The sequence below is a fragment of the Molossus molossus genome, unplaced genomic scaffold, assembly GCF_014108415.1.
Source record: "Molossus molossus isolate mMolMol1 unplaced genomic scaffold, mMolMol1.p scaffold_m16_p_18, whole genome shotgun sequence".
NCBI classification, from domain to species: domain Eukaryota; kingdom Metazoa; phylum Chordata; class Mammalia; order Chiroptera; family Molossidae; genus Molossus; species Molossus molossus.
In genome coordinates, this window is record NW_023425353.1 from 65439459 (window position 1) to 65465372 (window position 25914).

Sequence of the window (25914 nt, forward strand, 5' to 3'; positions counted from 1 at the left end):
AAAAGCAAAAAGTTAGATAAAGGGTATTTTTCGAGGAACAGAAATCTAAACAACCATCTCATAAAACAATTTCTACTCCCAAAATTATTCTTCTCTCTCCTTTCCTATCTCAAAAAATAGCACTACCATCCCCTCAGAAGCCAAAAACCTAAGATCCATCATTAAAACCCTCCTTTTCTCCTTACCCCCCACAATTCCTGTTAGCCCTACCTTCAAAATCTCTCTCAACTTCAATAATTTCTCCAAATCTTGACCATTCCTATCCTTGTCCAATCCACTACCATCAACTGCCTGGATTACTTGCAATAGCCTTTTCGATGGTCTCCTTGCTTTTTTGCTTCCATGCTTGACCCAACAATTCATTCGCCAACTTCCAATGACTTACCACAATAACTGAAATAAACCCAAGTACTTCCATGGCTTACAATAATCTAAATTCCATCTACATCTCTGACCACTTCTACTCTTCCACCCCTCTTTCACTAAGCTTCAGTAACATGGCCTTCTCTGATCTTCAAAGAGTCCAAGTTCATTATTGCTTCAGGGATGTTCTTTGTGCTGTTACTTCAGCCTACAACATCCTTCCCCCACCAAAGCTCCCACCTACCCGTGCCCCCAAGCAGTCAATCATTTTCTCTCTCACACTACAGATTAGTTTTGCCTATTCCAGAATTTCATATACATGGAATCCATATACTCTTTTTATATCTGGCTACTTTCACTGTGTTTTTTGTTGTTGTTATTGTTGTTGTTACTTTATACTGATTTTAGAGAAGGGGGTATAGGGGGGAGAGAAAGAGAGAGATTTGTTGTTCCACTTATACATTTATTGGTTGACTCTTGTTATGTGCCCTAACTGGGGTTTGAACCCACAACCTTAGTGTATCAGGATGACACTCTAATCAACTGAGCTATCTGGCCAGGGCTTCACTAAGCATGTTTTAAGTCACCTATGTTGTTTCATGTATCAATAGTTCCTTTTTTTTTTTTATCCTCATCCGAGGACATTTTTCCATTTTTTGTTCAGATAGAACGGGAAGGAGAGAGAGAGAGAAACATCGACGTGAAGGGACACATCGAGTGGCTGCCACTCGCTTGACCAACCAGGGCCGGGGACAAACTGCAACCGAGGTACGTGCCCTTAGCGGGAACCGAACCCGGGTCTCTCTGTACCGCAGGCCAACGCTCCAACCGCTGAGCCAAACCGGCCAGGGCAATAGTTCCTTTTTTGAAACAAGAAAAATCACTTTTAGAGTATTGTAAGCAAGACTGACATTTTAATCTATCATAATGACAATCAAATACAAGGCTGTCCCACTCTCTAATATCTAGCATGCTATCCTAACTCAAACTCTCCTACTACATGCTTTATTTCCACAAAACCATACTTCCTAGTCTTAAGGGTTAAGCTCCCTGCAAACCCACTCTAGTTTATTTTTCCCCATCAAGCCTCAGAACTATTTCTACTTTTTCTACCTTTCCCTCTAAATTCTGAAAATTATCTTTGCCGCAAAGGGCAATCACACAAAACATATTTAAAAGTACATATGATCTACTAGTACCTCTAGTTGAAACTAAGCAGTAAAGCACAGCAGAAATTAAAAACATGGATTCTGGCCCCCGCTCCCATACAGCTATGGCCATCACCGCCGTTGCTGTGGGTCCTGGTGCTCCCCTACCCCCAGAAGAATTGTTTCTGAAAGGTGATGTGGAGAAGACTGACGAGGAGCTGGAAAAGGATGACGAGGAGCTAAATGAGACCCAGTCTGAGACTCTGGGGTCCGACGGAGATGTTTCCAGAGACGATCTGGTCCACAGCATGAACCACTTTTGATCTCTCCCTCTTCATGGCTCAAAAAATGTACAGGTTTTCCAGGGCAGCCTTGTGGATTGGAACAACTTCCTTCATGATCCTGGTTCTTCCTGTTGTCTTTGAGGCTGAGAAGTTGCAGATGGAGCAACTGCAGCAGTGGTAGATACTTCTAAGGCCTAATACAGGACAGTCAGAAGGAATGCCAGGGGCTCTACCTTCACTTCCTGGAAAGATCTAGATTGTTATGCTCTATTGACCTGTCTTGGTGAGAGAAGTTTGAAAATTCAAGTGTTTGAACTGCTGATTTTTTTTTTTAACTTTAGCACATCAACCTATCTAAACCTGGTTGGGAGAATTTCCCTCCTCATTGTCTCATAGACTCCCAACTTGCAACTGTACCCTCCAAGCTATCCTAGCTTACTACTTCCGTCCTCACTCTGATACCAGAGTGCAACAGTGCAGATGGTTATTCCAACTCTCACCATCCCACCTTTCATCAAATTACTCCTGACCAGAAGATCTCCTCAGTATCTCATTGTGGAGTAGGCACTGGGAAAGATGTGCCCAACCAATGTTTTGACGTGCACACTACATGAAATTCAAAATGCATTACAGCTATAGTGCAAAAGCAGCCACTGTGAATTTCTATGTATGTTGGAAAAGAGGGAGGGCCGGTAGCAACTTCAACCACAGGATGGGGGCTGTACAGAGCAGAGTAGGAGCTCAATTCCTCTGCACATTTTAGCTATTAGACCTGTGTGTGTGTCTAAATGAGAAAAAAACAGTCAGTGTTCACTTTGTATTTAAATATTAAAAACTATTCTAGTTCCGCCAGTGTGGCTCAGTGGTTGAGCGCCAGCCAACCCATGCACCAAGAGGTCACCGTTCAATTCCCAGTCAGGACACATGCCCAGGTTGTGGGCCAACTCCACAGTGAGGGGCATGCAGGAGGCCTCTCTCTCTCTCCCTCTCACTTCCTCTCTCTCTAAAATCAATAAAGGAAAAAATAAATAAAAAACAATTCCACCCCCCCACCAAAAAAAAAAAACACATATTTCTGGGGCCAGAAGGCCAGGGTTCTTCCACTGTGTGTCCAGTTACCTAACCTATCTGTGTCTCATCTGTAAAGTGATGGTAACAGTACTTATTCCTTGAGTTTTAAGTTAGTATATATATATATATATATATATACACACTCTACTTAGAACAAAGCTAACACGTGAGAGCTATTTAGGTGTTGTTATATTTTTTTAAAAAATATTTCTATAATTTTCTATTGTGCTTTATTTATTTTTATCCTCACCCGAGGACATTTTTTGCATTTATCTTCAGATAGAGTGGGAGGGAGAGAGGGGAGAAGAGAGAGAGAAACATCGATGTGAGAGAGACACATCGACCGGTTGCCACCCACACAACCCCAACTGGGGCCAGGGACAAACTGCAACCAAGGTACATGCCCTTAGCGGAAACCGAACTCGGGACTCTCTGGTCCGCGGGCCAGCACTCTAACTGCTGAGCCAAACTGGCCAGGGCTAGGCGTTGTTACTATAAAAACTGAGAATTAAAAACAAACAAAGCCCGGCCAGTGTGGCTCAATGGTTGAGCATTGACCCATGCACCAAGAGGTCGCCAGTTTGATTCTCGGTCAGGGCACATGCCCAGGTTGTAGGCCAAATACCCAGTGGGGGACATGCAGAAGGCAGCCAATCAATGTTTCTATCTTTCTCTCCCTCTCCCTTCCTCTCGCTCTAAAAAAAAATCAATAAAGAAAAAAATTTAAATAAAACAAACAGAACAACAATTTAAGTTGGTATTGACTAGGACAGGGCAGAAGACAGCCTTATGGAGGTGCTGAGCAAGTTCTGTAACTTGATCTGGATCATGGTTTTAAAAAAATCCATCAAGGACTTCCGGTCAAGATGGCGGCGTAGGGAAACGCAGTATCGCGTTCTCCCACAACCACATCCAAGTTACAACAAAACTACAGAACAACCATCATCCAAAACCGCCTGAAATCAAGCTGAATGGAAGTCCTACAACTACGGAATTCAAAAAAAAGCAGCTACATCCAGACCGGTAGGAGGGGCGGTGGCGCGAGGGGTGGCGGCTGCGAGGGGTGGCGGCTGCGGCGGCGCAGCAGCGGGATGGGCTGGTCCCACACCCAAGTGTGGCGGATAAAAATCAGGAGGCTCCCGAGGCTGGGAAGGTCCTTCCTGAGGACTGAGGGGTCCCCGTCCCACACCAGGTGCCCCGCTCAGGTTTCCAGTGCCAGGAAGAAAATCCCCATAACTTCTGGCTGGAAAAACCATTGGAAACTGAGGCTCAGGGAAGCTGAAGCGGCTGGAGCCACAGGCAGCTCCCTAAAGGGCCTGCGCAAGAACTTATTGGACTCTCTCCCTCTAAGCCTGGAGGGAAGGCAGCTCAAGGGCCACCAGAGAAATACAGGAAAGAACTGAGCTGTTTGGCACTGGAGCGAGGGCTGGAGAGGGGGCTTCCTCGGGGACAAACGTGCTGTAAGAGGCCTTTGTTCCTTTGGTGAGCCCTTCCCTGGGGCGGCAGACAGCCGCCATATCTGGGACTCCAGCAACCTGGCTCACACTGGTAGCCCCGCCCGGCCCCGCCCCACCCAACTTTCAGGCCCACCCAAGCTGTTGCCAGTTGCTTACTCATAGGATTGGCCTGTCTTGGATCCTGCTTCAGGTTTTTCCTAAATTCTTTCAAACGAGCAGCATCTGGTCTCAGCGAGCCCTATACCTCTCATTAAGTAATACACAGAAACAAACACAGGGAGGCAGCCAAAATGAGAATACAAAGAAACAGGTCCCAAATGAAAGAACAGAACAAAACCCCAAGAAAAGAACTAAGCGAAATGGAGATAAGCAACCTAACAGATGCTGAGTTCAAAATACTGCTTATAAGGATGCTCAATGAACTCAGTGAGGCCCTCAAGAGCATAAAAAAGGACCAGTCAGAAATGATCGCTGCACAGTTAGAAACGAAGGAGGCTTTAACTGAAATAAAGAATAATTTACATAGCTTCAATATTAGAGTACGTAAATCCAAGGAGCAAACCATCGATTTGGAATATAAGGAAGCAAAAAACGCCCAATCAGAACAGCAAGAAGAAAAAAGAATCCAAAAAAATGAGGATAGTGTAAGGAGCTTCTGGGACAACTTCAAGCGTGCCAACATTCGCATCTTGGGGGTGCCGGAAGGAGAAGAGAGAGAACAAGAAATCGAAAACCTGTTTGAAACAATAATGGCAGAAAACTTTCCTAACTTGGTGAAGGAAACAGACATACAAGTCCAGGAAGCACAGAGAGTCCCAAACAAGATGAACCCCAAGAGGCCCACACCAAGACACATCATCATTAAAATGCAAAAGGTTCAAGACAAAGAGAGAATCTTAAAAGCAGCAAGAGAAAGGCAGCTAGTTACCTACAAGGGAGTTCCCATTAGGCTGCCAGCTGATTTCTCAAAAGAAACTTTGCAGGCCAGAAGGGAGTGGCAAGAAATATTCAGAGTGATGAAAACCAAGAACCTACAACCAAAATTACTCTATCCTGCAAAGCTGTCATTTAGAATCGATGGACATATAAAAACTTTCCCAGACAAGAAAAAGTTAAAGGAGTTCATCACTACCAAACCGTTATTATATGAAATAATGAAGGGTCTTTTTAAAGAAAAAGATAAAATGTATGAACAAACAAAATGGCAATGAATACATATCTGTCAACAATGGAATCTACAAACAAAATGAACAGGAAAAACAGGAACATTCTCATAGATACAGAGAACATTTTGTTGGTTGCCAGTTGGGAAGAGGGTTGGGGGAATGGGTGAAAAAGGTGAAGGGATTAAGCACAAATTCATTGCTAGACTGACAAACCTCAAAGGGAAAGGGGTTGGGGGGGTGGGAAGAGATAAACCAAAGAACTTATATGCATAACCAATGGCCATGGACAATAGTTTGGGAAAAGGTGGGAGGGGGGCGGGAGTGGGGAGGAGGGGGTCAATGGGGGAAAAATGTGCAACATCTGTAATACATTTTACATCCAACAATAAAGATGTGGAAAATAAAAAATAAAAAAAGAACAGGCAAAAAAATAAATAAATAAATAAATAAATAAATAAATAAATAAATAAATAAATAAAATAAAATAAAAAATAAAAATCCATCAAGCCCTGGCAGATTTGGCTCAGCAGTTTGAGCGCTGGCCTGCAGACCAGAGTGTCTCAGGTTCAGTTCCCACTAAGGGCACGTACCTCAGTTGCAGTTTGTCCCTGCCCCGGTTGGGGTCATGTGGGTGGCAACCAGCCAATCCCCCCCTCCCCCCCCCGCTCTATCTGAAGATAAATGCAAAAATGTCCTCGGGTGAGGATTAAAAAAAAATCCATCAAGCAGAGTACAATATATAAATTATACTTTAGTGTATTTTTTTAAAAAGGGAATCTGGATTATGCTCACAGTTTGGCCCAATGTCAGTCCCTTTGTACAGAATCAAGTCAAAGGCTTGATATAATAAATGAAATAACAAATAATAAAATTAATTAAAGATATAAAGAGCCGCCTGGCCAGTGTAGGTCAGTGGTTAAGCACCGACCCATGCACCAAGAGGTTGCCGGTTCAATTCCTGGTGAGGGCACATGCCCAGGTTGTGGGCCAAATCCCCAGAGTGGGGCATGCAAGAGGCAGCTCATCAATGTACTTTTTCATCAATGTTTCTATCTCTCTCCCTCTCCAATCAATGAAGAAGAAAAAATTTTAAAAATATATATAAATATATAAAGAGCCATACACTTTCCTTAGGAAAATTGCCAAGATTAAAAAAAAATTAGTGGTCAATAAAAGAGTGGGTAGGTGTGTAATTCATTTGCTTCTTTTTTTGTTGTTGGTTTTTAAACTTGTATTTATTGATTTGAGAGAGAGGAAGACGGAGACAGCAGGGGGTGATGACGAGGACATCAATTTGTTCCACTTATTGATGTATTATTCATTGTTTGCTTCTTGTATGTGCCCTGACCAAAGATAGAACCTTCAACCTTGGCATATCAGGACAATGCTCTAACCAACTGAGGTACCTGGTCAGGGCTCATTTGTTTCTCCTGGAATATACCAAATATCTATACCTGCAGCCAACTGAGGGAGGGGATGAAAAAGCCATGAAGGTACATACATGAAGAAACATCTAGCCCTAACCAGTTTGGCTCAGCAGTTAAAGTGTTGGCCTGAGGACCAGAGGGTCATGGATTTGATTCCTGGTCAAGGGCACGTACCTGGGTTGCAGGTTCAATCTCCATGGAATTGTGCAGGAGGCAGCCAATCAATGTGTCTCTCTCACATCGATGTTTTTCTTTCTCTCTCTCTCCCCCCCCCCTCACCCCCTCCTCCTCCCTGCCTCCCTTCCACTCTATCTAAAAATCAATGGAGCCCTGGCCAGTTTGTCTCAGCGGTTAGAGCGTCGGCCTGCGGTCCGGAGAGACCCGGGTTCGGTTCCCGCTAGGGGCATGTACTTCGGTTGCAGTTTGTCCCCGGCCCTGGTTGGTTGTGCGGTGGCAGCCACTCGATGTGTCCCTTTCACATCAATGTTTCTCTCTCTATCTCTTCCTCTCTCTCTCTCCCTCCCACTCTATCTGTACAAAAAAATGGAAAAATGTCCTCGGGTGAGGATTAACAAACAAAAAGGGAGGGAGGGAAAAGAAATAATATCCAATGAACTAAAAGACCCACAATTTGGAGGATGGTGTAAGTTGCCCTTATCTAAAATAAATTATACTTTGAATTAACCCTTCTGTCCCTTAAACTCCGCTCTAAATTTGAAGATCTTTTTAGGGTCTTGCTCCATACAACTTTATTTTCCATTCCTGCCTTCTATTCGCCCTCCAATTCTGGTGAGGCCCATTTCCTCACTGCCACAAAATATGCCCCAGTTCCTTCTCTCCTCAATGCTTTGTTCCAGTCACATTTTCTAGAAAACTTGTTTCCCTGCTTTTCATCAAGTTATTTTCTACCATCTTTCAAATCCCTATTCCAAGGAAACTTTACCTCATTTTGTACTGGAAAGCCCACTGGAACTGAAGTTAATACCTAGGATTCTAACCTTAGAATTTTACTGTCTGGCTATACAGTCTTTCTCAAGTAGCTCTGAGGATGGCTTTCTTTTAACAATGTAACTCTCAGTGATACTTTTAGTAACAAATGAGGAAGTTGAGATTCAGAGACGTGTCTCATAGAGTTCTGACACACAAAAGATCCTCAAATACTTGTTGAGGAAATATAAGAAAATGACACATTCAAGTTCTTTCCATTCTCATAACCTCTACGATATTTATGAACCATACTGCCAGATTTAACACTTCATTATATATTATTTTGTACTATTCTGCATTGTTTCTCATCCAGTTAGTTACCTCCCAAAAGGTTAGCTCCTTGAAGACAGTGCCCTCTACTTTAGGCTTTATATTGCTGAAAAACTTAGCATAGTGACAAAGATGATGGCAAAAATGATCAATGTAAAATAGCCTTGAAAATAAAACATTTGAGCCCTGGCTGGTTTGGCTCAGCAGTCGCCCCTCATACCGAAGGGTTGAAGGGTCGGTCAATTCCCGATCAAGGGCACATACCTGGCTTCCTTGCAGGTTCCATCCCTGGCCCCAGTCAGGGTCATGCAGGAGGCAGCCAATCAATGTCTCTTTCACATCGATGTCTCTCTCTCTCTCTCTCTCTCTCTCTCTCTCTGTCCCTCCCTCCCTCCCTCTCCCCGACTCCCCCCTTCCACTCTAGCTAAATATCAATGAAAAAATATACTCAGGTGAGGATTAAAAAAGGAAAAATACAATTTATTTTTTAGTATTTTTAGTATACGTTTGATAAAAATTTTAAAGCAACCAAGGAAATTCACTATGAACATGATCCCCATTTATGATTCTCTCCTTCTTTCAGTTCCAACCATAATCCTCACATTAACTGCACAATACCTAGATTATTTAATCACTGTGACTGCATTTCAAGTATCTTGTGATTAGTTCTTAACCTCCAATGCCTCTATAAATTAAACCCACTTTTCCACCGGTCAACAGCAACTCTGTCCCTAAAAAAAAAAAAAAAAAAACACTCTACTTGCACATGTTCCCCATGTATCAAGAGCAGTTATGGCCCTGGCCAGTTTGGCTCAGCGGTTAGAGCGTCAGCCTGTGGTCCAGAGAGACCTGGGTTCAGTTCCTGCTAAGGGCGCATATTTCGGTTGCTGGTTGGTCATGCGGGTGGCAGCCACTCAATGTGTCCCTTTCACGTCGATGTTTCTCTCTCTTTCTTCCTCTCACTCTATCTGAACAAAAAATAGAAAAAAATGTCCTCGGGTGAGGATTAAAAAAAAAAAAAAGAGCAGTTATGAACAAATGAATTTTATCCCTGTTTAAACTTTCATAAGATCAGTTTTCTTTATTCCTAAAAAAGTAGATCATTGGCTCTAACCAGGTAGCTCAGTTGGTTAGAGCATCATACCAATAAACCAAAGTTGCGGGTTCAATCTTCAGTCAGGGCACATACAAGAATTAACCAATGACTGCATAAATAAGTGGAACAACAAATCAATGGTGGTCTCTCTCTCCACCCCCATTTCCTCTCTCTCTCTCAAATCTATTTTAATTTTTTTTCTTTATTGATTTTAGAGAGAGAGGAAGGGAGAGGGAGAGAAAAATAGAAACATCAGTGAGAGAGAACATCGACTGGCTGCCTCCTGTATGCCCCCCACTGGGATCAGGCCCACACCTGGGTATGTGTCCTGACTGGGAATTGAACCAGTGACCTCTTGGTGCATGAGTCAATTCTCAACTACTGAGCCATACTGGCCGAACTCAAATTTATTTTAAAATTAAAGAAATTAAAAAATAAAAATAGAAAGTTTGCATTTTATTCTGTAGGAAAAAGGAAGCCAGGGAAGAATCAAGGACAGAGGAATGACAATCAGATTTGTGTGCAGAAAGATGAATCTTTCAGCAAAGTGGAGGATGTATCAGAAGGTGGTAAACTAGAGACACACAGATAATACACACTGCCTAATGGGCCAGTCAAGAACTGATCAATATCTGATGAAGAAAGCAGAGGAAAAGGAACTCTCAAGGCTCAATGACTAAATTGTGCTGGTAGAGGAATACACTAAGGAGGATGGTATTTTTTTTTTTCCTCACCCGAGGACATTTTCTTTTTTTTTTTTGCATTTTCTTGAAAAAGAGGAGGAAGAGAGAGAGAGAGAAATATCGACATGAAAGAGACACATTGAGTGATTGCCACCCACACGACCCCAAACAGGACCGGGGACAAACTGCAACCGAGGCATGTGCCCTTAGCGGGAACTGAACCTGAACCTCTCTGGTCCGTGGGCTGATGCTCTAACCACTGAGCAAAACCGGCCAGGGCAAAGAGGATAGTTTTCAGTGTTTTAATTTAAAACTATTTACACCAAGGCATGGAATAAGCTATGAACAGGACAGGTATGGGATAAAGACGATAAGGTCTATTTTGGATGTGGTATGTTTCAGGTGGAACAGCCAGGTAAAAATGTGTGAACAAACAGCTGAGAAATGGGTCTGAAATTTTAAAACAGAGGGGGCTGAAGTAAAAATAGAGACATGAAAGTTAACATAGGTATAATGTTTTAAAATCATGGACGGAGAAGAACTATCTAAGTAGAATATTTAGGGTGAAGGGAGAAGAGAACCACAAACAAAGCCCTGGACTTAAAACACAGGCAGAAGAACCTATAGAGGAGAATGAGAACAAAGGGCCTAAGAGAAAAGGTAAGAAATTTAAAGAGTTTCAAGGAGTAGGGAGATAACCTTGGCTGGTTTGGCTCAGCGGTTAGAATACTGCCCCTGCAAAGAGTTGCAGGTTCAATTCCGGTCAAGGGCACGTACCTCAGTTGCAGTTCAGTCCCAATCAGGGTCGTGCAGGAGGTGACCAATCAATGTGTCTCTCTCACATCAATGTTTTTCCAATTGATGTGTCTCTCTCACACTGATGATTCTCTCTCTCTCTTTCTTTCTCTCTCTCTTCCTCCCTCCCTCTCTCTCTCTCCTTCCCTCCCATTTTATTTGAAGATAAATGGAAAAATATCCTCAGGTGAAGATAAAAAGAAAAAAAGAAGCAAAGAGATAAAAACTAAAGATGAAAGGGGAAAATGGATTTAGAATTCACAGTGAGCCGGCTGGTGTGGCTCAGTGGACTGAGGATCCTCCCACAGACTGAGAGGTCACGGTTCGATTCTTGGTCAGGGCATAGCCCAGGTTTCAGGCTTGATCCCCAGTAGAGGAAGTTGATCCATGTTTCTCTTTCACAAACATGTTTCTATCTCTCTCTCCCTTCTTCTCTCTCTCTAAAAAAATCGATAAAAATATATTTAAAAAACAAAAACAGAATTCACAGTGAAGGTGCAATGTTCCTACACTTTTCTACAAGTTTTCCTTCTTTAAAAGGTAGTATTTAAAAAACCTTAATTGGTTATCAGTATTGAATTTTGGCCAGTGCTTCAATATAAGGAAGTCACTGTTTTGAAATAAAACTTTTATTTTCCTTGGACCATAAAAATAAATAAAATAGAAAATAAATAAAAAACCTTAATTGTTCATACCTGGTAAGAATAGGTACCATGTCCTGCCCACTGCCATGTTCCTTTTCCCACTGCTCCAGCAGGGTAGTGAGCTCAGCTTTGGAGTCCACATGTACCGCTACCGTAGTCATGGCTTGGCCTAAAGAAGCAAAAAAATAAAATAAAGTAATAATAATAATAAAGACAAATAAACCTGACATACATCCTAAAAAAGGAAAGTGAGAAGAAAGAAAAAGAATGAACAAGCATAGAAAATAATTAAAAGCATAAAAAATTTAACTCTTGGACCCTTTAGATAATTTTTATTTGTGGCACAGTGAGAAACCTGGGATTGGGAGCCTGGATACTCACCAAGTCATGATGAACAAGTCCTGTCACCTCTCTCAACCTCAGTTTACTCAATGTCAAATTAGAAAAACAGATTGAAATCCTGATTCTTAAACTTTCTATAATCAGGAAATCCTTTTGAGAATCAGATAAAAGCTAGGGTCCCTTTCACCTCTTAAAAGTGCATACACCATCCCAGCCAGTGTGGCTCAGTGGTTGAGCGTTGACCCATTCACCAAGAGGTCGCCAGTTCAATTCCCAGTCAGGGCACATGCCCAGGTTGTGGGCCAAATCCCCTGTGGGGGACATGCAGGAAGTAGCCAATCGATGTTCTCTCTCATCGATGTTTCTAACTCTCCCCCTCCCTTCCTCTCTCTAAAATCAATAAAGAAAAAAAAGTGCATACACCTACATATCATACAAACAATAACCCCAGGTCTAGATAGCTGAGCTCCAAAACTTTCAGGTTGCATTTTTTTTTTTTTAAATAATTTTTCTTTACTGATTTTAGAAACAGAGGAGGGGAGAGGGAGAGAGAGAGAGAGAGAGAAATCGATGAGCGAGAACATCAATAGGCCGCCTCCTGCATATCCCCACCCCCACCCCCGCCACTGGGGATTTGGCCCACAACCTGGATATGTGCCCTGACCAGAAATCGTACCGGCGACCTCTTGGTGCATGGGACAACGCTCAACCACTGAGCCACACCAGCCGGGCTCAGGATGCATTTTTCAAAATGCAAAATTTATCAAAAGCAACTTTTTTTTTTTATCCTCACCCAAGGACGTTTTTCCATTTTTTGTTCAGATAGAGTGGGAGGGAGGAAGAGGAAGAGAGAGAGAGAGAAAGAGAGAGAGAGAGAGAGAGAGAGAGAAAGAGAAACATCGACGTGAAAGGGACACATCTAGTGGCTGCCTCCTGCACGACCAACCAGGGCCGGGGACAAACTGCAACCGAGGTACGCGCCCCTAGCGGGAACCGAACCCAGGTCTCTCTGGACCGCAGGCCGACACTCCAACCGCTGAGCCAAACTGGCCAGGGCGTCAAAAGCAACTTTTGATATTTTGCTCTTTTATAAGTCTTTGGAGGAAAAAACTCTATAAAAGATAAACACTTTCCTGTTTAAGTCTTAACAAAGTGGCTATCATTACCAACGTGAAAGCTGGGAAGGAGTATTATAAGCCCATTTGTCCTTCAGGCTTCCTGACCTCCCTCACAGGCAACTTCCTGGAAGAAGTTGCTGGGTTGAGTGGTCAGCCCAGGGGGTACTACAAGGACAAGGAGCTGAGACAGGCTTTAGAGAACCACATGAGACGTACCTACATTGGGAAGAGAGGTTTATAAAGGGCTCCAAAAGGGAATGAAACTCAAATGTTTAATGGTTTACAGATCAAATTATTTGCCAAAGTAGATTTAGGATCAAAATGGCAGATCCTGCCATGCAAAATGTGTTATTTTCACTGAAATAGCAAACATTCTTTTTTTTTTTTCCCGTAATCCTCACCCCAGGATATTTTTCCATTGCTTTTTATTTTTTAGAGAGTGGAAGGAGAGAAGGGGAGAGAGAGAAATTATCAATGTGAGAGAGACACATCGATTTGGCTGCCTCCTGCAAGGTACATGCCCTTGACCGAAATCCAACCCATGACCCTTCAGTCTACAGGCTGATGCGCTAACCACTGAACAAACCAGCCAGAGCTAGCAACCATTCTACAAAAAGTTTTACACAAGAAAGGGATTACTAGCTGATCTAGGATTACTGTTCACTCTTCTAAAGATACCTACCATAGACAAAAAGAAGTACATAAAAGTATCTAAAATGTAAACATTTGAATTTTCATAAAGTAGAGGCAATTCTAGTAGTATTGATTTATGTCACCTGGGTTACCCATAACTAGAAAGGAGAACAAATATTTCCAGAAACAAAAAGATTAAAATTAAATTAAAAGTTACAAAGGAAATGCTGCAAGTATGACTGACAAATATGGACTTCTGACCTTAAGAAAACCCAGGCTCGCCCTGGCCAGTTTGGCTCAGCAGTTAGAGCACCAGCCTGCGGTCCAGAGAGACCTGGGTTTGGATCCCGCTAAGGGCACGTACCTCGGTTGCAGTTTGTCCCCGGCCCTGGTTGGGTCGTGTGGGTGGCAACCACTCGATGTGTCGCTTTCATGTCGATGTTTCTCTCTCTCTCTCTCTCTCTCTCTCTCCCCCTCCCTCCCTCCCACTCTATCTGAACAAAATATCGAAAAATGTCCTCGGGTGAGGATAAAAAAAGAAACCCTCCAGGCTGTATTTTTACTGTTACTAATTTCTTACATGGAATAACTTTAGATTTACAAAAAAGTTGCAAAGATAGTAGTATTCCTATTTACCCCTCACCCAGTTCAGTTTCCTCTAATGTTACCATCCTATTTAATAGTGGTAGTATCAAAATTAACAAACCTGCCCAGGCCAGTTTGGCTCAGCGGTTAGAGCATTGGCCCGAGGACCAATAAGTTCCGGGTTCGATTCCAGTCAAGGGCACAACCTCAGTTGCGGTTTGGTCCCTATCCCTGGTCAGGGTCATGCGGGAGGCAACCAATCGATGTCTCCCCCCCGCCCCCACTCTATCTGAAGATAAATGGAAAAATATCCTTGGGTGAGGATTAAAAAAAAAAAATTAAGAAACCCAACAATGGTACATTATTATTAATTAAACTCCAGAGTTAATTCATATTTCACCAGTTTTTCCATTCACATCCATTTTCTGTCCTCAGGTCTCATCCAGGATATTACATAGCATTTAGTTGTTATTTCCTTAGTGTCCTCTGGTCTATGACAGTTTTTGAGTTTTTCCTTGTTTTCCATTACTTGGACAATATTGAGAAGTACTAGCCAGGGAGGTTGGGTGGAGCAATAATTTAACCAAACACTTAAAAGTTAAAATCAGTCCTCAGCCCTAGCCAGTTTGGCTCAGCAGTTAGAGCATCAGCCCACGGACCAGAGTCCCGGGTTCGGTTCCCGCTAAGGGCATGTGCCTTGGTTGTAGTTTGTCCCTGACCCCGGTTGGGGTCGTGTGGGTGGCGACCAGTTGATGTGTCTCTCTCACATTGATATTTCTCTCTCTGTCTTTCTCCCTTCTATCTGAAGATAAATGAAAAAAAAAAAAAAATCAGTCCTCAAAATCTTCAGAAAAATAAAACAGGAACCACCATTTTTTCCTAATTTATTCCATGACACCAGCATTACTCCCATACCAAAACCAGATAAAACATCACAATAAAACTAAAGACCAATATACTTTATGAAAATAGATGCAAAAATCCTCAACAAAATACTAACAAGCTGACTGAATACAGCAGCATATAAAGAGGATTATATATCATGACTAAGTGGTATTTCTCCTAAAATGCAAGGGTGGTTCAACACATGAAAATCAATTAATATAATACACACACATTAACAGAATGAAAAAAAAAACTATCAAAAAGATCATCTGATTGATACAGAAAAAGCAGCTGACAAAATCTAACACCTTCTATGATAAAAACAATAAACTGGGAACAGAAGAGAACTTCCTCAACACGGTAAAGGGCATTTAAAAAAAAAACACACAAAAAACCCACAGCTAGCATTATACTTAATATTGAAAGACTGAAAGGTTTCCCTCTGAAATCAGAAACAAGACAAAGATGCCCATTTTCACCACTTATATTAAACACTGTACTGGCCCTGGATGGTTTGGCTCAGTGGTTGGAGCGTTGACCCACGGACCAAAGAGTGGCGAGTTGGATTCCAGTCGGGGGCATGTACCTCGGCTGCAGTTTGGTCACCAGCTCTGGTTGGGGTCCGGGTCGTGCGGGATGCAACCAATCAATGTCTCTCTCTCATGTCAATGTTTCTCTCTCCCTCCCTCCTCCTTCCCTCCCCCTCTAGCTGAAAATCAATGGAAAAATATCCTTGGGTGAAGATTAGTGTTAGTTGTTCTTCGAGAAATTACGAATTAGTGATTATTCTATCTTTAAAACAAAAAAACATTGTGCTGGAGTTCTAGCCAGAGCAATTAGTCAAGAAAAAGAAATAAAAGGCATCCAAGTTAGAAAGGAAAAAGTAAAATTATCTTTATTCACAAACAGTATGACCCTATATATAAAAAATTCTAAAGAATCCACCAAAAATACTACTAGAGTTAATATAACAAATTAGCAAAGCAGAGCTACAGGATACAACATCAACACACAAAAATTAGTTGTATTGCTATACACTAGCAATGAACAATCCAAATATAAAATTAAGAACACAATTTAATTTACAATAGCACCAAAATATTAAGAGTAAAATATTAAGAAAAATATTTAACTCAAAAAAGCACAAGACATAAAGACCTTTTTTTCAAAACTGGAAACTTCTTTCCAAAAATTTATAAGCAACTGCAAGGGACCCTAAATAACCAAAATAATAATATTGAAAAAGTTGGAGAATTCAAAACTTGCTACAAAGCTACAGTAATCAAGACTGTATCACTGGCTCTGGCTGGTTAGAGTATTGGCCCGTGGACCAAAGACTCAACAAGTTGGGGTTCAATTCCAGTCAAGGGCATGTACACTGGATGCAGTTCGATCCCCCGCTCTGGTCGGAGTCGTGCTAGAGGCAACCAATGGATGTCTCTCTCTCTCTCTCTCTCCCTCTCCCTCCCACTCTGTCTGATAATACATGGAAAAATATCCTCTGATGAGAATTAAAAAAAAAAAGACTAGAACTGGAAAGACATGGATACCAAATCAATCGAATTGAGAGTTCAGAAATAAAATCTCATTTTATGGTCAACTGATTTTCAACAAGTGAGCCAAGACCATTAACAAGGAAAGAATCTGTAGAAAAATCATTAGACCACTAGTAGAAAGACTACTGGTTCCTCAATAAATTATGCTGAGACAACTGGACAACGACATGCTAAAGAAGGAAGTTAGATCCTTGCATCATACCATATACAAAAATTAACTCAAAATGGATCAAAGAAAAATCTAAACATAAGAGCTTAAACAATAAAACTCTTCAAAGTGAACAGAAGGAGTCCGGCTGGTGTGGCACAGTGGTTGAGCATCGACCCATGCACCAAGAGGTCGTTGGTTCAATCCCGGCCAGGATACATGCCCAAGTTGAGGGCCTGATCCCCAGTGGGCGGCATGCAGGAGGCGGCCAATCAATATTCTCTCTCATCGATGTTTCTTCTTTTTTTTTTTTTAATCCTCACCCAAGGACATTTTTCCACTTTTTTGTTCAGATAGAGTGGGAGGAGAGAGAGAGAGAGAGAAACATCGACGCGAAAGGGACACATCAAGTGGCTGCCACCCACACAAACCAACCAGGGTCAGGGACAAACCACAACCAAGGTATGTGCCCTTAGCGGGAACTGAACCTGGTTCTCTCGGGACCACAGGTCGATGCTCCAACCGCTGAGCCAAACCTGCCAGGGCTCTCATAGATGTTTCCATCTCTCTCTCCCTCTCCCTTCCTCTCTCTCTAAAATCAATAAAGAAAAAAAATAACTTTTTAAAAAAGTAAACAGAAGGAAAAATCTTCATGACCTTGAAATTAACAAGGAATTTTTTTTTATTTATGACACCAAAAGCATAAGCAATAAAAGAATAAATTGGACTTCAAAATTTTAAATTTTTGTGCATCAAAGGACAGCATCAAGAAAGTAAAAAGACAACCCACAAAATGGAAAGAATATTTGCAAGTCATATATTTGATAAGGATTTAGTATCCAAAATACATAAAGAATTCTTAGAACTCAACATCAATAAAAACCCGATTCAAAAATGGTCAAAGATCTTTTTATTTATTTATTTATTTATTTATTATCCTCACCCGAGGACATTTTTGCATTCATCTTCAGACAGAGTGGGAGGGAGAAAGGGGGGAAGGAAAAAAGGGGGGAAGAGAGAAAGAGAAACATCGACGTGAGAGAGACACATCGAGTGGCCGCCATCCACACAACCCCAACTGGGCTGGGGACAAACTGCAACCGAGGTACGTGCCCTTAGCAGGAACCAAACCCGGGACTCTCTGGTCCGCAGGCGGAGGCTCCAACCGCTGAGCCAAACTGGCCAGGGCAAAAATGGGCAAAGATCTTGAATAGACATTTCTCCAAAGAAGATATACAAATGGCCAACAAGCACATGAAAAGATGCTCAACCTCATCAGCCATTACAAAAATGAAAATCAAAATCATGAGATCGCACTCACACCTATGAGAATGACTACATCCATAAAATCAGAAAATAACAAGCATTGGCAAGGAAGTGGAGAAACTGGAACGTATACTGCTAATAGAAATGTAAAATGGTATAGCAATTATGAAAAACATTTTCGTGGCTCTTTAAAACTTTTTTTTTTTTTATCCTCATCCGAGGACATTTTTCCATTTTTTGTTCAGATAGAGTGGGAGGGAGAGAGAGAAAGTGAGGGGGAGAGAGAGAGGGTGGGGAACAGCAACACGAAAGGGACACATCGAGTGGCTGCCACCCGCACGACCAACCAGGGCCGGGGACAAACTGCAACCGAGGTACGTGCCCTTAGCGGGAACTGAACCCGGGTCTCTCTGGACCGCAGGCCAATGCTCTAACCGCTGAGCCAAACTGGCCAGGGCTATTTTTCCATTTATCTTTAGAAAGAGTAGGAGGGAAGGAAAGAAGGAGGAGGAGAGAGAGAGAAAGAGAAACATCGATATGAAAGAGACACATCAACTGGTTGCCTCCCACATGACCTGGACCGGGGCCAGGGAGGAACCAAAACCGAGGTACTGTGCCCTTGACCTGGAATGGAACCCACGACTCATTGGTCCGCAGGCCAAAGCTCTAACTGCTGAGCCAAACTGGCCAGGACTCATTGGTTGATTCTTGTTTGTGCCCTGACTGGGGATGGAACCCTCAACCTGGCATATCCGGATGATGCTCTAACCAACTGAGCTCCCCGGCCAGGGTTATGTTTAATGCTCTTTAAAAAAAGTAGCCCTGGCTGGTTTGGCTCAGTGGTTAGGGCGTCGGCCTGCTGTCCAGAGAGACCCAGGTTCAGTTCCCGCTAAGGGCACGTATCTTGGTTGCAGTTTGTCCCAGGCCCTGGTTGGGTCATGCAGGAGGCAGCCACTCGATGTGTCCCTTTCACGTCGATGTTTCTCTCCCCCCCCCCCCCACTCTATCTGAACAAAAAATGGAAAAATGTCCTCAGGTGAGGATAAAAAAAAAAAAAGATAAATGGAAAAATATCCTAGGGTGAGGATTTAAAAAAAAAATAAAGAGCCCGGCTGGTGTGGCTCGGGTTGAGCATTGACCCATGCACCAAGAGGTCATAAGTTTGATTCCCAGTCAGGGCACATGCCCAAATTGTGGGCCCAATCCCCAGTGGAAGTCATGCAGGAGGCAGCTAATCAATGTTCTCTCATCGATGTTTCTATCCCTCTCTCCCTCTCCCTTCCTCTCTCTCTAAAATCAATAAAGAAAAAAAAAATAGAAAAGAAAATACACTAAATGAAAGAAGCCAGACACCAAAGGTCACATACTATATGATTCTTTTATATGAAATATCCAGAATAGATAAATCCATGTACAGAAAGTTGCCTAGTGGTTGCCAGGGGGTTGGAGGAGGAGGCAATAGGAAATGACTTCTTAATGGGTATGTATAGGGTTTCCTTTTGGGGTGATAACAATGTCTTGAAGCTAAAAGAGGTGAGGTTGCACAACATTAAAATAGTAAATGCCACTTAATTACATACACTTTAAAATAAGTAATGATTGCTCTGGCTGGTGTAGCTCACTGGTTGAGCGTCAACCCATGCACCAAGAGCTTACTGGTTCAATTCCTGGTCGGGGCACATGCCCAGGTTGTGGGCCCAATCCTCAGTGAGGGGCATGCAGGAGGCGGCCAATCACTCTCTCTCATTGATGTTTCTCGCTATCTCTTTCTCATTTCCTTTCCTCTCTCTCTAAAATCAATAAAGAAAAAAAACATATATGTGTGTATACAAATATATTTTTTAATCCTCACCCGAGGACATTTTTGCATTTATTTTCAGATAGAGCAAGAGAGAGAGAGGGAGGAAGAGAGGGAGAGAAACATCAACATGAGAGAGACACATCGAGTGGCCACCACCCACATGACCCCAACCGGGGCTGGGGAAAACTGCAACCGAGATACCTGCCCTCAGTGAGAACCGAACCTGGGACTCTGCGGTCCGAGGGCCAACGTTCTAACCACTGAGCCAAACTGGCCAGGGCAAGAAAAAATATTTTAAAAATAAAATAAGTAACAATTAATTTATGGTATGTGAATTTTACAATCATTTTAATGGAGGAAAAATTTCACAAGGGAATGAATACCTTGTGGAAAACTTAAGCAATCAGTCTAGTGGAGCACATACATAAAGACAAAGTTTAAAGAAAAGACTACCTCTAATAAAGGTCAACTCAAGGACATTAAAATACTAAAAGTTTAGAGTTCAACTTAAACATATACTTCTGGTATCATTTTTAAAACTTCTGATTAATTATGCCTAAGAATAGTTATAACTTTGGCAATAATCACTTGCCCAGGGAAAATATAAACTTATAATAGACTAAAATGACAACAGCAATGATAGTTCATTTTACTATCAATAATAGACTACTAGCCCTGGCCGGTTTGGCTCAGCGGTTGGAGCGTGGGCCTGCGGTACAGAGAGACCCGGGTTCGGTTCCCGCTAAGGGCACATACCTCGGTTGCAGTTTGTCCCCGGCCCTAGTTGGTCGTGCGGGTGGCAGCCACTCGATGTGTCCCTTCTCATCGATGTTTCTCTCTCTCTTCCTCTCTCTCCCTCCTGCTCTATCTGAACAAAAAATGGAAAAATGTCCTCAGGTGAGGATAAAAAAAATAATAATAATAATAATAGACTACTAACACATTCCTGGCCGGTTTTGCTCAGCAGTTAGAGCATCAGCCCGCGGACCAGAGAGTCCGGGGTTCGGTTCCCGCTAAGGGCACATACAGTTCCTGCGCTATCTGAAGATAAATGCAAAAAGAAAACTACTATCACAAAATGTATTTAGTTATTTATTTTTTTGTATTTATCTTCAGATAGAGCAGGAGGAAGAAAGGAAGAAAGAGACAGAGAAACATCAATGCAAGAGAGACACATCAACTGGTTGCTACCCACACGACCCCAACCAGGGCTGGGGTACATGCCCTTAGTGGGAACCAACTGAGATACATGCCCTTAGTGGGAACCAAACCCGGGACTCTCTGGTCCATGGTCCGACGCTCTAACCACTGAGCCAAACTGGCCAGGGCACATAAATGTATTATACATATCTTGTTATGCACAAGACAGTGAAGGGGAATTACTCAATTCACCATGTTTTTTTGTTTTCTTCTTTATTTTTTCTTATTTTTATTCTCAATTCACCATGTTTTAAAGTGAGTTCTTTAAGTGGTATGCAGAATGTATAGCCTATCCAATAATGACACAATAGTTACAAATTGCTGAATATTAGTATGGAGCAGACATTTAGCTAAGTAACGTCTTACGATTCACTACGATAGGTAAGTAATTCACTTACGATTTTCTGAACTTTCACAACCACCCTCCCCTTTTTTTTTACAGAAGAGGAAATGGGCTCAGAGAAGTTCCCAAGACTGATCAATTGTTACTTAGTAGAAAAAGATTTCAGCCTGGCCAGTGTGGCTCAGAGGTCGCTGGTTCAATTCCGGGTCAGGGCACATGCCCAGGCTGTGGGTCTAATCCCCAGTGAGGGTCATGAAGGAAGTGGCCAATTAATGTTCTCTCTCATTGATGTTTCTATCTTTCTCTCCCTCTCCCTTCCTCTCTCTCGAAAATCAATAAAGAAAAGGATTTCAAGCATTCAAATCCCAACTCCACAGAAAGACCTGTGATATCTTGATAAAGTTATTTAACTTTTCCAAATCTCAACTTCCTTATATACAAAATGGAAATAATTGTTGTGAGGGTTAAATTATAATATTGTCCATACAATGGAATAATACATTAAGCCCTACAAAAATATGTAGAATGTCCTCATTTTTAGAGGATGGCTGCCAAAGTATTTAAGGGGTGATATGTCTGCAATGTATTTTCAAATAGTTCCACAAAATAAATATACACCACGCCCATATAAAGAGAAAATATGACAAAATGTTGAATCTTAGATGGATAAACAACTGTTCATTTTCTATTCTTTCAACTTTTTAATGTTTAAAATTTTTCACAATAAAAAGGAAAAGATTAGGATGTATTTCCTTTCCTAATTTGGACCAACTCTCAAATATATTATCAATGAGAAAAGCAGTGTGTGTATCCCTAGAATACACAAGAAACAGAGAACAACGATGACTTTTGTGGCCGATAACTGACTTTCTAAGGAATAAAGGTAGGAGAAAGATTTTCCATCATACTTTAATACCCCAGCTCTACCATTTTCAACTATTTTGTAACTTTTAACTGAATCATAAAATTTCTCCTCTTCCAATACACAACACTGAATGGCCTATTAACAAAATTGTTCCAAAGCCTAAAATAAAGTCCACTTTAAGCAAAGACCCCATAACCTGAAACAAATTTATAAAAGCATTCTTCCTTACTTAAAAAAAAAAAAAAGGAGGAAAAAAATTCAAGTTTGGAGCTTTAGTATGAAATCATGTATAACAATTTTCTATTATTTGCCTGTGATCATCTCCTTTACAAAACAACATAAGAAAATTAGTAATAAACCAATTTCAATCATTACTTCAAGCTAAGCTAACGTGTGGTTCATTTCACCAGATTCTTCCTCTATTTAAATTTAACAACTGTACAAAAGGTAGAACAATAAACCACTGTGCTCAGCAACCACTCAAGAGATTTTGAGTACAAAATTATTTCCTATATATTCCCTAAATTCTATTAGCTTTTATTTTTTTGGTACGTGCCCCTAGCGGAAACCGAACCCGGGACTCTCTGGTCCGCAGGCCGACACTCCCACCGCTGAGCCAAACCAGCCAGGGCTAAATTCTATTAGCTTTAAAAACAAAATTATTGAATTTATTGGGGTGACATTGTTAATAAAATTATATAGGTTTCAGGGGAACAAGTCTAAACATCATCTGTATATTGTGTTGTGTGCTCACCATCCCATGTCTCTTTTAGCTCAATATTCAAATATATAAAGCCCAAATTTTGACAGCATCAAGCAGAAAAACACCAAATCGATTCCTAAGAGTCTAAACATACAAGCTTATATAAACCTTAAAGATAAACTCCAGTGAAGCCTATGCAAACCTTAAAGGCAAACTCCAGTAAATTAGAACAAGAAAATTACAGGACGACACTGTCAATGAACCTCTCACTCGACATTAAAGCGTTCAGAACAGGAAGATGCTGCTAACATAAATTAATTAAAACACGTAGACTAATTAAAAGGCTTCACTGAAAACAGAGTGAGAAAAAACACACAAGGTGATGTAGACAGGAATGAGTCGTTTGAGGCTCCAAAAAAACTACTACAGAGGCTACAAAACTACGACTTCAACGAATGCGAAACCCGAGCGCTAACCCTGCAATAAGAGGAAACCGCCTAGGAAGTGAAGACAGAATTAAGCAAACGCCTGTGACACCCCAGCTGCAAACGACTACAACCCACGGAAGCAGGTTCCCGGGAAGCTTGACTGGCACTCCGAGATTTGGCCCCACACCGCAGGACCCTCGCAGCTCGGCCCACCCCTCCCCTCCACCAGGAGGGTGGGAGGAGTGCCCGGCAAGCTCCGCCCCCTCGCCCGGTCGGAGAGCCAGGCGGGTGCAGGGGGAGGTAGCTCGAGGCCGAGGGAGGGGAAAGCCCGCCCAGGTGACTGGAGCTAGAGGCGGAGACAGTGTGGGAAGGGGGCTGTCGTACGGCAGGGAAGATGGAGCCCCCCAGTCCGTACGGAACGGAGACTGGGATGATTAAGAGGAAAAAGGTGACAAGGGACACGAGACGGAGCCCTCGTACAGGTAGGGATGGGCACACCCCTATCCCCCACTCCGGGCGGAAGAGTTACTCTCGGGAAGCCGCTTTTGCCGACTAGGGAGAGAACGTGGAGGCCCCGCCCCCGAGCCAAGAATCTGGAGGAGGAAAAGTCCTGTCAGGCCCGGGGCCCAGCCTCCCCGGCGGCCCGGCCCGCCCCCTGCCCGCCGGCGGCCCAGGCAGGTGCCGCCCCTCCCCCAGCCCGGCGCCCACTCTCCCGCCCGGTGGGCCACGCGCCCTGTCTCCTCGCGCCCTCCCCAGACAGCTGTCTTCCTCCCCTCCCCACTCACCTTCCCGGGCGGCTCCGCCGCTCCCCCCTGACCCCGCCAGCAGCCACAGTTCACACACACCGCCTCAGGTCCCGCACTCTCCCTCACTCACACACGGCGCGACCACGGCTCCAGAGCGGCCCACATATTATGCGTCACTCGCGCGCTACGTGCTTCGCGCGCGCGCGCGCGCACGCCTCCCAACTGGGCGCGAGGCTCGCTAGCAGGAGGCGGGAGGAGAACGCCTGCTCGAGCGGAGGAATATCGACGAACTCTGCAGCCGTCTGGGAAATGAAGTTCCTCTTCTAGGGGCCGGGGGGGGGGGGGGCATCTTAATGAGCGCATGAGCACTTGGCCCACACTACGGACTTCTGGGATTTGTAGTTTTTAGGATTAACGCGAACTGCAGTGTACTTTTTGGCTGTTTGAGAAAGCGGAAGCGAAAAGTGAGGAACGCGAGTCCTTCCAAACAAGCTCTATAAACGCTCTCAGTACCTTGTTACGCCCCGTGTGACAGGGGAGAGCTTTTGTTTCATTCTCCCATTTGCGCCATTATTAACGGACCAGAATCTGAGAAAATATTTCCCACAAGCGCACCAGAAATCAGAGCACCCATTAAACAGAGGGCTCTGGTTTTTCTTTGTCTTTTTGTCCAATACGTAGTCCGTGGAATCATTAGATATTTATTCTAGGTATTATATGTGAGGCAGAGAAAAGGGAAAAAAAAATAAATAAAAAGGCCATAAATTAAGGCAGGGCTGACCTCGGAGGTCATCTAATTTAATTCCTTTATTTTGCAGCTGGGAAAGTGAAGCCTAGAGAGAGTGAGTGACTTGCCTAATATCACAACCAATTAGCAGCAGAAACAGAACAACTGACTGACTCAAGGTCCTTCTTTAGGCACGTGAAAGATAAATATGACTCCAAAGATGAGCAGAATCTGTCCCTGACAAGATCCTGCCTAGCCTTTATCTCTCTGGGGGTCCTAAGCTAGTTTCTGTGCATTTCGATGGAGTCCTCAGGGCCAACATTTTCACTTGGGAACACCGAACACAGCAAGCCTGCTGCCATGCTCAGGTTCCACAGCTAGTAAGAAGCTAGTCATAGCCTGAATGCTGGGTCTCTTGATTGTACTCCCTGCTGGACCTCATTCCCCCTTTTCCAGAAAAGAGACCTTTCTCCTTCCCTTAAGTGTGTAACTTGGAGCAGCTGCTTACACAAAATTCTAGAATGTGGGGTGGCAGTGCACAGACTCGTCACCTCTCTGCAACCCTTTCACCTGCCATGACTCACAACTCCCTTCTCTGTGCTTCTGGAACTTTGCCTATATCAATAATGGCCACTATCATTTCTTTTGACTTACAGCAGGCTCAGTTCTGAGCCAACTGTTCCACCAAAACTTTTTCATATAACCTTCACTACCACCCCTACAGAGTAGATACAGTTAGCCACCTATGCAGACGAGAAATCTGAGCACAGAGAGGTGGCCCAAGGAATGGGGCCCAGGCTCATGGGTCCAGAGGCTGGACTTGTAACTTTCCAATGCCTGTTCTCCAGCACTCCTTCGGCTGACTTTCTTGCTAGGTCTCCCTGGGTCATAAACCCAAAATGCATAAGGATGGAGTGTTCAAGCCTTAGATATCTTTTCTCTGTCCATGGTTTAACTAGTGCAGTGGTGACTTCTCCACTGGCTGGGGTCCTCAAAGGCAGAATCCTCATGGGAACACAGGGTCCAGCTCTCCTGTTCCTGGCACAGCCCCAGCCTGCCACCAGATGGCACTGCTCCCCTCAGAAACCCAGTCTGTGTCCCTGTGTCAGTGATGAGAGTGAGGCGCTCTGGAGAAACCAGACTGGGGAAGCAGAACAGGAGCTATACAGAACCTGTA

The 25914-nt window shown here is 43.1% G+C and overlaps 1 protein-coding gene across 2 annotated transcripts in view; it reads right to left on the bottom strand.

Annotated features, from left to right (window-relative positions):
• DCAF1 (DDB1 and CUL4 associated factor 1) overlaps positions 1 to 24180 on the bottom strand; it is a 72577-nt gene extending 48397 nt beyond the window's left edge. Inside the window, exons 1-2 of one of the 2 annotated variants that reach the window (XM_036266349.1) lie at positions 24050 to 24180; positions 11443 to 11560 (exon numbers count right to left, since the gene is read on the bottom strand). In XM_036266349.1, coding sequence (XP_036122242.1) covers positions 11443 to 11552 — 110 coding nt within the window. In that variant the 5' untranslated portion in view covers positions 11553 to 11560; positions 24050 to 24180. The remainder of the gene's footprint in view (positions 1 to 11442; positions 11561 to 24049) is intronic. The other variant, XM_036266352.1, reaches the window with a different exon arrangement.
• Between the last annotated feature and the right edge of the window lie 1734 nt (positions 24181 to 25914).